This window comes from Neofelis nebulosa, chromosome 7 (genome assembly GCF_028018385.1).
Source record: "Neofelis nebulosa isolate mNeoNeb1 chromosome 7, mNeoNeb1.pri, whole genome shotgun sequence".
In the NCBI taxonomy this organism is placed as follows: Eukaryota; Metazoa; Chordata; class Mammalia; order Carnivora; family Felidae; genus Neofelis; species Neofelis nebulosa.
This window is the reverse complement of record NC_080788.1, coordinates 103,712,484-103,725,029: the sequence shown is the minus strand read 5'-3', so window position 1 is coordinate 103,725,029 and position 12,546 is coordinate 103,712,484. Positions and strand designations below refer to the sequence as shown.

At 41.9% G+C, this 12,546-nt stretch overlaps 1 protein-coding gene across 1 annotated transcript in view; it reads left to right on the top strand.

Moving 5' to 3' along the window:
* The window catches only part of ATG14 (autophagy related 14), a 40,600-nt gene that overhangs the window by 12,723 nt on the left and 15,331 nt on the right, over positions 1-12,546 (top strand). Inside the window, exons 2-5 of the mRNA XM_058739124.1 lie at positions 949-1,011; positions 2,359-2,401; positions 5,494-5,575; positions 10,210-10,447. Coding sequence (XP_058595107.1) covers positions 949-1,011; positions 2,359-2,401; positions 5,494-5,575; positions 10,210-10,447 — 426 coding nt within the window. The remainder of the gene's footprint in view (positions 1-948; positions 1,012-2,358; positions 2,402-5,493; positions 5,576-10,209; positions 10,448-12,546) is intronic.

Genomic DNA, 12,546 nt, shown 5'->3' with positions numbered 1-12,546 from the left:
TTCCTGTTTTAGAAGATAATTTAACCTTTGGGGTGGGGCTTGTAGACATATTTTATAAACCCGTGAAAGAATTTTACTGACTGAGCCAGCCAGGCACCCCTAAACCCATGAAAGAATTTTATTTATCTTTATTAAAAAAATTTTTTTTTTAACATTTATCTTTTGAGAGAGCACAAGTGGGGGAGAAGCAGAGGGAGACATAGAATCTGAAGCCGTCAGCACAGAGCCCGATGCAGGGCTCGAACCCACCAACCATGAGATCATGACCTGAGCCAAAGTCAGACGCTTAACCAACTGAGCCACCCAGGCACCCCTATTTATCTTTATTTTTAAGGTTGACTTATTTATTTTGCATGCACAAGTGGGAGAGGGGCAGAGAGAGAGAGAATCCCAAGCCCAATATGGGGCTCGAACTCAAGAACCTCGAAATCATGACCTGAGCCCAAGTTGGATGCTTAACTGACTGAGCCACTCAGGTGCCCTTCCCATGAAAGAATTTTAAAGCTGAGAATTTGAACTTAGTTTGGAAATGAGCAAATGGCATAAGCAGCTGTGTGTGCACCCGACTGAGAAGATGTGTACTTACTTTCAGGACTGTGACATCTCCAAATGACTCTGCAGAAATGATTGGCTCTCAGGGGTTTGCAAAATCTCACTGAACTGAAAAGAATGAATATTTAAGGGGTGCCTTGGTGGCTCACTTGGTTGAATATCCAACTCTTGATTTCAGCTCAGGTCATGATCCCCAGGGTCATGAGACCGAGCCCTGTGTCCATCTCTGCACTGAGCTTGGAGCCTACTCTGGATTCTCTCCCTCTCTCTCTCTCTCTCTCTCTCTCTCTCTCTCCTCCCTCCCCTGTGTGTGAGCTCTCTGTCTCTAAAATTAAAAATAAAATAAAAATTTAAAGAATGAATATTTAAATAAGACAATACATTTTTTTCTTACAGGTTTATAGACAAGAAAGAAAGGTTAAACCAACTTAAGAGCAAGCAAGAAGAATTTCAAAAAGAGTGAGTTTCCCTTTTGTTTTTCCATGTGTGGAGGTTCTCTTGTCACCCTGTGGTTTAATTCAGTGCTGTGGTATGCAGATATATGGATTGCTAACTTGCTGAAGTAAGGATACAATTTCAAAGTATGGAAGAGCAGTGCAAATGGAAGAAGCAAAATAGGAGAGATTATCAAGTTCCTAGAAAATATTGGGATCAGACCCAGTGCCTGGTACACAGTAGGCACTCAGTGACTAGACGGATGAATCAAATCCCTGGCCCTAATAATTGATGTGGGGCAAATGGGTCCAGAACAGTAGGCAAATAAGTGTCCTATAGGGCATCACCCCTTCCATTTATCTTTCTTCTTCAGGATCAGTGTTTTTGCAAATTTTGGTCTGCATATCATCTACATGCATTAGCTAATGTTCCTACCTTAAAAATGCAGATTCTTGGAATCCTATCCTCAGATACTCTGACTCACTGGGTGTGGAGTGGGGGAAGGCGCTGGAATCTGAGTTATTAACATGCACCCCTGATGAATCTCCTACTCTCTGGATTTGAGAATCGTCTTGTAGAATCTTCTGTCCCAAACTGACCCAGTCGCTTTCCTCCAGATGCACCCCAGGTCTGATGAACACATTTGTAAGCAGATAAAATCTTCTGAGACTCCCCACCTGACAGAAACCTGCTTAGATTTATTTAAGTCATTTCTCTAACTTAATCACAGGAACTTCTGTTTCTTCCATAGAACCTTTCACCCCACAGAACAGATTTGTACAGATGTCAGGTTGTGCCGTTTCTTTAGAAACTGAACATCCACATTTTATATCATGAATACTCTTGCAACTGTTATTAATAATTATGACTGATGGAAATGATTGATTATGACTGAGGACAGAGTCTCTGGTTGTTATGGAAATTTACTATGAATGTTTACAGAAACGTTCTGGGCAGTATTAAAAGTGTAAAAAGTGAGGCACCTGGGTGGCTCAGTCAGTTAAGTGTCCGTCCGAACTCTTGATTTCAGCTCCAGTCATGATCTTACAGTTTCATGAGTTCAAGCCCCACATGGGCTCTGCGCTAACAGCTTGGAGCCTGCTTGAGATTCTCCCTCTTTCTCTGCCCCTACCCCAGTTGTACTCTCTCTGTCTCTCTCAAAATAAACTTAAAAAAAATTTTTTTTTTTTTTAGAGCACAGAAAGAAGGAGGTGACGAAAAAAATTAGAGAATGGGGAATTTGGAAAACATTTTTAAATGCCCAAGTTCCGCTTTGGTATTTCCAGCCATTTTGAAGAAGTTACTTTAAAAACACATTGATTTTACATTTTGGAACTTTACAAAATTTATTATTGTCTTTTCTCTGTACAGGGTGTTAAAAGCTATGGAAGGAAAATGGATAACAGATCAGTTGGTAAGCTGTAAGAAGTATTTAAAGAATACTCTTTCTATGAGGTTACATGCTTTTTAAGTTGGTAGTGCTTAAAAATTCATTTTGAATTTAAATTTATTTTGATCATTTTTTGGCAGTCTTCTATTTGAATATATTTGTAGTGTGGGCCCTCACATATTTTATCTAGATACCAAACACCGAATATTGGCAGTTAATTTTAGAGCCATTATAAAGGATAAGTATCAAGTCTGGTATTGACATAGGAGTACAATAACCATAGACTGTCCTTTTTGAAAAAAAACTTACTCATTGTAAATATACACTCCCTACATGGATTGCTGATTAAATGTGAAAAGTAAACTCCTAAAAATATTAAAAGAAAATATGGGAGAGTATTTATGTACTCTGCAGATAAGCAGGCCTTTATAAGCCATAAAGGAAAACACTTTGACAGACTACATAAAAGTTTAAAAGTTCTGTGTGTTGGAGACCCTAAGCAAAATGAACATAAACTGGGACAAAATGAGTACAACGTATGAAAATAGGGAGTTTGATTAATAACACTTTTATTCAGTGTTGGTGAGAATATATACATTGACATATTTGTTTGGAGGATAAGTTGGTGGTTTGGGTTTTGTTTTTGTTTTTTGTTTTTTATTACACATGTGGTATTTAGCAATCTTCTCCTAAAACAAATGCGTGAATACAGGGATTAATGGATAGAGAAGCTGATTGACTACTGCATGGGTAGTAATCCATAAATAATTTAAATGCTCATCAGACAGGATAAGATAAATAATGGATACCGTGTAGTTGTTAAAAAAGAATGTGATCAATCCATATATGTTGATACAGAATGATGTCCAGGATAAATTCTTTAATGAAAGAGCAAACGAAAAGGCTAGAGTAAAGTATGATTCCATCTGTGTATGTGTTTTAAATACAAATATGCTCTAGGGGCGCCTGGGTGGCTCAGTCGGTTAAGCAGCCAACTTCAGCTCAGGTCACGATCTCGCGGTCCGTGAGTTCGAGCCCCGCATCGGGCTCTGGGCTGATGGCTCAGAGCCTGGAGCCAGCTTCCGATTCTATGTCTCCCTCTCTCTCTGCCCCTCCCCCGTTCATGCTCTGTCTCTCTCTGTCTCAAAAATAAATAAACGTTAAAAAAAAAAAAAAATTAAGGGGCGCCTGGGTGGCGCAGTCGGTTAAGCGTCCGACTTCAGCCAGGTCACGATCTCGCGGTCCGTGAGTTCGAGCCCCGCGTCAGGCTCTGGGCTGATGGCTCAGAGCCTGGAGCCTGTTTCCGATTCTGTGTCTCCCTCTCTCTCTGCCCCTCCCCCGTTCATGCTCTGTCTCTGTCTGTCCCAAAAAAAATAAATAAAAAACGTTGAAAAAAAAAAAATTTAAAAAAAAATATACTCTAAAATCTGAAAAGATACGTATTAAACTTTGAGATTACCCTTGAAGAATGGGAAGGAGTCAAGCTAACGATCATTTTATTTTTTCTCTTCTGTGATGTTTACTTTTTTTCACAATAAGCACCACTCATAATTTTTCAATAATACTTGAAGAATATATGTGATATAAGTGAACTCTTATGCTCTGTTATAGAAACAAAGTACGTCATATAGAAAAAGATCGTTAAAGGCTATTTATAAAGAATCCCATTTCCTGGGGCGCCTGGGTGGCGCAGTCGGTTAAGCGTCCGACTTCAGCCAGGTCACGATCTCGCGGTCCGTGAGTTCGAGCCCCGCGTCGGGCTCTGGGCTGATGGCTCGGAGCCTGGAGCCTGTTTCCGATTCTGTGTCTCCCTCTCTCTCTGCCCCTCCCCCGTTCGTGCTCTGTCTCTCTCTGTCCCAAAAATAAATTAAAAACGTTGGAAAAAAAATTAAAAAAAAAAAAAAAAAAGAATCCCATTTCCATGTTTCTAAATTCCCTGTACTGTTTTCTAGTTTTCTATCAAAAACTTCAGTACTGGTTCTTAAAGACTAATACCCTATAAAAGTGAAGACATCTCATTGCTATTTCATCTCTCAATCCATCCATCAGTCCCCATGAATCTGTTTTCAAATGTCTGTCCAGCAGAGGTTAGCACTTCGCCAGCTGGACTATCTCTGCAGTCTGCTCTACGTCTTATACCATCAGGATTAAGACCAGTGTTAAACACCATAAACATTTGAATGCTGTTTTAAGCTTTGAATTATCCACGTTTACAGAACAGATAATCATATTTTTTTTAACTGACTGCCAGGTTGCATTTTTACGGATCTTTTATTCACCTTAGGGGAAAAAAACTTCTGTTTTTATTGAGTTTTTTATTTTGCAAGTAATAGTTGCTTATTGTATTAGTGAGATAATACAGTGATGTTAATGGTCTCCTCAGGGAATAGCATAAAGAGTTTCAAGCAGTGTAGTAGTGGAATCTTCTGTGGTCTGTCTGTATCTATACTCACCAATATGGTAGCCACACGTGGTGTTGAACATTTGACATGTGGGTGGTGTTGAGTAGGAACTGAATTTTATTTTATGTAATTCCAAATTACTTTTAAATAGCCACATGGGATCACTAGCTATATATTGGACTGAGCAGGTTAAGAGAATATCCTGAGAATATCCTTCACCATTTTTCTCTGTCCTCACTAACACATAAAAGAACTATGTGAGAGAGGGAGGCAAACCGTAAGAGACTCTTAAATACAGAGAACAAACTGAGGGTTGCTGGTGGGGTCTTGGGGGGGGCGGTGCATGGACTACTAAATGGGCGATGAGTATTAAGGAGGGCAGTTGGGATGAGCACTGGGTGTCATATGTAAGTGATGAATCACTAAATTCTATTCCTGAAATCATTATTACACTATATGTTAGCTAACTTGGATTTAAATTAAAAAAAACTATGTGAATTTCTTTGTCTTAATTTCCTACAGAATGACATTTTTTTCTGTTTTGTAATCCACCATTGTTAGTTACAAAAGTTATAATAAGTATAATTATATTGGTCTTTTCTTCATTGTGTTTTCTAAGATATGCTTCAAAATAATAATGATCCTGGGTAGATAATCATATTCATCATAAGAGACCAACATTTGTGATATTTATTGTATATATATTTTTTTAAGAGATGGAAAATAATGTCCTGCAAGATGAGGATTGAACAGCTAAAACAAACAATATGTAAAGGAAATGAAGAAATGAAGATAAGTAAGTAATTTGCCCCTCTTCTTCTAGACCTAATAAAGCGCCAGTGTGGAATTTTGTTGGATTAATAAGCTAGAGAGAGAGAGAAAGAGAGGAGGAGGGGGGAAGGCAATAGCAACCTGGAAAGGTTTCCTGCTTGCCTTCCTCCTCTTGTAAAACATTTCTGTAAGGATTTTAAATAAATAAATATATTTATGTATTTTTTCAAAGAGATGTTATATATATATACATGTATATGTATGTATAAAACTACTTTGAATACACTACTTCTCTCAGTTAAAAAAATTAAGGAATATGTATTTTACATTTGCCTTTGCTAACAGGAAGCTTGGTACTCAGTTATAATTATTAGTTCATTCCAGAAGCACAGAATATTGGCTTTTTCTCCATGAGTGAGTCTCATACACATTTTAATCTGTATTAATCTTACATTATATTTGCATATATCATACTTTATCATAGATGGTTGTCAAAATTTAGGAGAGCCCTCTTAGAAATCTTGTATCCTTAGAAACATTACATGTATTTTGGAAAATCAGTGTTTAAAGTTCAGAGTGAGTCACCATCATACCTCATGAGTCCCTTTCTTGTCTACTCGTTGCGTTCAGAAGCAAGTATTTTATAGTGGTATGTAACAGAGTAAAAGCTTCCTTTGAAAATGTCCTACTAAGGTGCTCCTGTGGCGTTTCACAGGGTTACTAGGCTAGAATGGCAGGCAGCCTGGTGAAGAGGTGTTGAACATGTGGACAGCTGGTGACCCACTGAGCTCCACATGCATCTCCAGAGGCTCTGGTTCAGGAGCAGTGTAGAGACTCGTGACTTAACATTGGTTCATCCTCTTTCCACACCCTTCCGTGATGCTCACACCAGGGGTTTGCCACCAGGCATCTGTGAGCCCCCTGAAATTGCTGGAGTTACTGAGTTTGTGCGTTTCCCTAATGAGCGAGTTTAAGACTTTGATCAGCTGATTTTAACATTCCTAACTCCCCAAAACAAAATCGCCACAGAGATTTGGTACTAAACGCAGTGGGACTGCCTCCTACTGTGGTACCTGCTGGAGACGTGGCCACAGTACAGCAAGCTGTGCGTACGCTGAGCAACAGGAGGCCTGGGCTCACCTGGACCACGAGTTTGGCCTGGTGTAGGCGCAGCGTGCCTTTGTTCACTGGTATAGGGGTGAGGGCATGGAGGAAGGAGAGTTTTCTGAGGCCCTCGAGAAGGATTATGAGGAGGTTGGTGTGGATTCTGTTGAAGGAGAGGGTGAAGAGGGAGGAGAGGAATACCAATTACCATTCTTTTCAGCCCTGTGGCATATCACACTCAGAACTTCAACATGGGCTGACAGGCAACAAAGCTTTCTGGTTAGATTGTCTTCGCTTTTAACTGTGATCATGTCTTACTTTTCCACGTGTGCCTGTCACATTTTTCCATCACGTGTCGGAGTAAGGGCTTTAAAAAGGAAAACATTAAATAAAAGCAGTGGGCCCTGTAACAGTGGGTTCTCTCCCTAGCAAGCCATCGGAGTGAGGCTTGTGAGGAAGCCACCCTTGTGAGGTCGAGAGAGAGCCCTAGAGCCCACCCTGGGCGTGAGAAATTGAAATCTCACGCATGGGGACTGCGTCAGTGGTTCACAAACTGTCTGGAGTAAAAGACCAGTTTTTTCCTCTGTGGTGTCTAATCTGTCATAAACTGACACCAGTACTTTTATAAAACAATAAAATACTGGAAGCATGATTGGACACTTGGATATCATGGCACTGGCATATTGCCACGTGAGATAGGCAGTATCTGTAGGCTAAACTTACTCTGTATTTCTGTACTTCTCTTGTCTGGCTGGTAGAAGTTTACTGATGGGCCCAGATCCATAGGCCGCACTCTTGAATAGCCCTGCTCTGGGTGGTACTGCTGACCTACCAGGGTTGGGAACCACAGATGAGACTCAGAAAATTTTGCAAACAATTTTAAGGAAGTTAATGGATTCCAGAAACTATGCATGGTCTCAAGTTCACAGATTAAGAGCTTGCTACCCAGTAGATAGTATATTTTTTTTAACTTTGTTGTTGAAATATCACAAATATTCATAAAAGGTTATATGTTCTAAACTATAGAGCCTGATGAATATTTCTCCGGAATCTTTTGATTTTATGTGTCATGATACAGAATAATACATTATATATACACACACACACACACACACACATATATACACACACATATATATATATATACACACACACACATATATATATACACACACACACACATATATATATATATGAACCTTGAATGAAGGTTGAGTTGATCAGTGCTACAGACTTCCTTATCCAAACAACCAAGAGTAGATGACAGAAAGAGCATCGAAGTGCTTTTATGTTTAGAGGAGATGGCATGGAGAGAAGGACAAGTGAAACTCTTGAGTGCTGAGTCTGCACTAGTGCAGATTAGTTGACTGATGATTTCCTGCCACCTGTGGAGGATCTTGGTATTAAGTTCTAAACTGTTTTTAAAACGTCTGACCACCATATGGCCAAACATTCAGTTGAGCACTTGGCAAAGAACTCAGTAGAGATCATGAAAATGAATGAGTGTGATGGAACCAGAAAGACTTAAACATTAGAACATCCACACTGAGCAAGAATGGTAAAGAGAATGTGCACCTAAGGAGAAGTAAAACTGCAAGAAACTTTATGGCTACAGTGAAATACCTAGGTTCAGTGGGCCTCAGTCAGAGGACGTGTCAAACACGTATTGGATGCTTATATTTTAGTCAGAGGACAGCAAAGCTTTGGTTGGATCTGGTATAAGGAACTAAGCCGTGTGCCATAGGTGACGTACCCACAGTGCCATAGGCCTCTGAAGAGCAAGAGGTCTGTGGATCATTTATGGAGGGGGGCCTCGATGAATGAGAAAAATTTGGACATTTGAGGAATAGAAGCTAATAGCATTCCTAGAGAGACATTGATCTGAACAGGATAGGAGTGAGACCTCATAAAGGGAATGATGACTGGTTCTGTATCCATGCATGTGTGCATTTAAATAGTTCCACTTTGGAGATCCTGGGTGGCTCAGTTGGTTGAGCATCCAACTCTTGATTTTGGCTCAGATCATGACCCCAGGGTTGTAGGATTGAGCCCGGTGTCAGGCTCTGCACTGAGTGTGGAGCCTGTTTGGGATTCTCTCTCTCTCTGTCTCTGTTTCCCTCTCTCTCTGTCTCTCTCTCTCTCACCTTTTGCCCATATCCCCTGTTTACGGTCTCTCTCTTCTCTCTTGTCTCTCTCTCCCCCTCTCCCTCTCCCCCTCCCCCTCTCCCTCTCCCTCTCCCTCTCCCCCTCCCCCTCCCCCTCTCCCTCTCCCTCTCCCCCTCTCCCTCTACCCCTCTCCCTCTACCCCTCTCCCTCTCCCTCCCCCCCCCTCTCTCTCTCTCCCCCCCTCTCTGTCTCCCTCTCCCTCTCCCTCTCCCTCTCCCTCTCCCTCTCCCTCTCTCTCTCCCTCTCCCTCTCTCTCTCCCTCTCCCTCTCCCTCTCCCTCTCCCTCTCTCTCTCCCTCTCCCTCTCTCTCTCCCTCTCTCCCCCCCCCCTCAAATTAAAAAATAGTGTCACTTTGTGGAAAAGGTCTGGAGTGTCTAGTAATTGAATGAGACTTGAATGAAGGGTGTGCAGAATGGAACAGTGGGGTATGTGCCGGTGTGGGGGTGGCCTCAAGGCCAGGGAGGTCGGTCTGTGTTTGGCAGTGGAGACCTGCCAGGCACTGGTTACGGTTGAAGAAGACTGAGCCAGTGACAGCATGGAGTGGAGCCAGGCTGGAGATGGAGTTTGGGTGAGAGTTAATAAGACTGTAACAGTGGGAACGAAAAGAAAGCCCTAGATCTAAGGAACTGTCATGGAGTGATCAGCTCATGGAATTGACCAGCAGGGGACTGACTTGGGCAGTGGGCGGGTCAAGTGTAATCATTAAGTAGAGAACCTAGGTATCAAGATGAGGCTTTTGTGGGAAAATGATGAGCTTGATTTTGAATTTGTCTGACCTCCAACATTGTTTCTAGGTGTCTGTCTGAGATTTTACAACTTGTTTTTGCCACTTTAGAGAGAAGTTTAGCCACAACCTAACACTCTAGCAGGTCTTAATCCCAAACCTGAAGGAGCTCCGTGAAAAGACACACATCAGACAGGATGAGCATCTGTCTCCTTTCTTGGTTGTGTGGCTGGGCTTTTGTTGTCTCTGCGGAGCTTCAAATGTGGCATAGAATAGCTGCTTGCTGGACAGGAAAATCAGATGGCCAATAAGTTTTTCAGACTTGCACTAGATACCTTTTCTGCCCAACGTGGTTATTCTTCAGTGCTTACCATAAGTCAGGTACTGCCTGGTCTGAGCTTAAACTTGATAGCTGTTGAGTGGTTCTTGCAAATGATGACTACAGATGGAGACCCAGAGTCCTTTTAGTGGTGGTCCACATTGATTTATGTGTAAAATCTACTTAAGCTGAACTCTCAGTTTCCATTTAGCTTTATCTAGTTAACCTGAATGAGCTTTTGCTTTCAGTTAAACTGCAGGAAGACGCTTAGGCTTGTGTGGTGGGTTCTGCACTGCCCAGCAACTATTTGTAGTGATAATTGTTGCATGTGATTTATTTATTTTAGATTCCGAAGGCCTTCTTAAAACCAAGGAAAAGAATCAGAAGCTTTATACTCGAGCACAGCGGCATCAAGAGAAAAAGGAGAAGATTCAGAGGCACAACCGCAAACTGGGTGACCTGGTAGAAAAAAAAACCATCGACTTAAGGAGTCATTATGAGCGTCTGGCAAATCTTCGGCGATCTCATATATTAGAGCTCACCTCTGTCATTTTTCCAATCGAGGAAGTAAAGACTAGTGTGAGGTACGGTGAGTCTTTTGACTCTAGGAATAGATCAGGTTCCAAAGATCAAGTATTTTTCAAATATGTCAGCACCTCGTTTATTGGGTTCATTCTAGGGTCATTGGCTTTCCTGGTAATGAAACTGAAGTCTTATCTGCTTCAGCAAACAGTACACGCTGCACGAAATTGGGGAGGCAGCCAAGGTGAAGGGCGGTGGCCCTCAAAAAAGTGGGGCGCTTGCTTGTTGACTGATCCGAGCCTTTTCCTGGTAACTAGCCACCACGGTCAAGCATTGGATACTAAGTTTAGTCTTAGGCTGTAGTGCACGGAGACCCTCTGGAATCACTGGATGGACAAGACAGTAGTTCCCCACCTGGATGTTCATTAGAGTCACCCAGGAATGTTTGAAAAATACAGGTTCCAGAGGATACAACTTCATCCTCCCAGTCCATCTCCCATTACTTTTATTTATTTATTTTTAACCTTCCCCAGATGATGATGAGGTTTGAAAACTGCCACTGAGGAGTTTCATTTGCTTTCTCACTAACCATCAGGCTCTTCAAGTTGAGGATTTTCCTCTCCCTTTCAGTTGCCCTCACTTCCCAGCACCCTTCCCTGGACCGTCCGTGGACTGTTGCTAGTTAGGACTATTACTATTTTTTGCTCTACTTTACTGTATCCTTTTAGCTCTTGCAGAGTTAACTTCCTAAAAGCCTAAAGGTCTGGTTGTTGCTTCTGACTTGAAAACCTGCTCTCTGACTCATACCAAGTAATTTTTCATTAGTAATAGTTGTTAAATATGAAAACAAAAAGGCAGATTCAAAATAGAGCAGAACAGAAAGTTCAGAACTAGACTCTAAGGTAGACTTTTGGGTCTAGAATTTGGGTTGTCTAGAAACCTCGAGCACAGTGGCAGGGTTGGGTGGCTCAGTTAAGTGTCCGACTTCAGCTCAGGTCATGATGTCACATTTGTGAGTTTGAGTTGGATTATCTGTCTCCCTCTCTCTCTGCCTCCCTCCCCCCACCCCAACACGCATGTGTGCGCTCACTTGCTCGCTTGCTCTCTCAAACATTAAAAAAACAAATAAAAGCAGGTGATCAGGTCTTTGGGGAGGAAAAAGCTGAAAAAACAGAAATGTTATGCTAGATTCTTTTTTTTTTTTTTTAAGTTCATTTTTTTAGTAATCCCTATGCCCAACATGGGTCTCAAACTCACAACCCCAGGATCAAGAGTCCTATGCTCTTCTGACTGAGCCAGCCAGGTGTCCCAATGCTAAATTAGATTCTGATAGGGGTGACTGGGTGGCTCAGTCAGTTGAGTGTCTGACTTTGGCTCAGGTCAGGTCATGATCTCATGGTTTGTGGGTTCGAGCCCCTCATCAGGGTCTGTGCTGACAGCTCAGCCTGGATTCAGATTCTGTGTCTCCCTCTCTCTGCCTCTCCCCCACTCACACTCTGTCTCTCTCTCAAAAATAAAATAAAAAAAAATTAGATTCTGCTAGGCGAAGATATCATTGTTAAAACACATTAAATAGAGACGCTGTCTTTTTGTTTGTTTGTTTGTTTATTTTTGAGAGAGAAAGAGACAGAGTGTGAGCAGGCGAGGGGCAGACACAGAATCAAAGCAGGCTCCAGGCTCTGAGCTGTCAGCACAGAGACCGACGCGGGGTTTGAACCCACGAACTGTGAGATCATGACCTGAGCCAAAGTTGGATGCTTAACCGACTGAGCCACCCAGGCGCCCCAACAGAGACACTGTCTTAAGACACTATCTCAGATTTTAGGAGACTAAGAAGACGGACAATGGCATACAAAGTTGCAAAAGAGAAAACATGGAGAAAAACTTTCTCCTCTGTACCTGTGCTGCTTAAGTCTTGTGTAGTAATGTGTATTATTATATGCTATGACTTTTTTTAGGCGGATAGGTTTGAAATTATTCCTATAATAAGATATCTTGTTCATTCACATTTCTCAAACTTCCTTAAGTGGAAGAAGGAAGTAGAGGTACAGCTGAGAACTGGCAGTGGTGCCCTCACGCCCAGTCTTCCCCGTGCCAGCCAGGAGGAGTTACTTTGCAGGTGCGCTGTGGCAGGAGGAGAAAGGATTGAGAGCCACTGGCT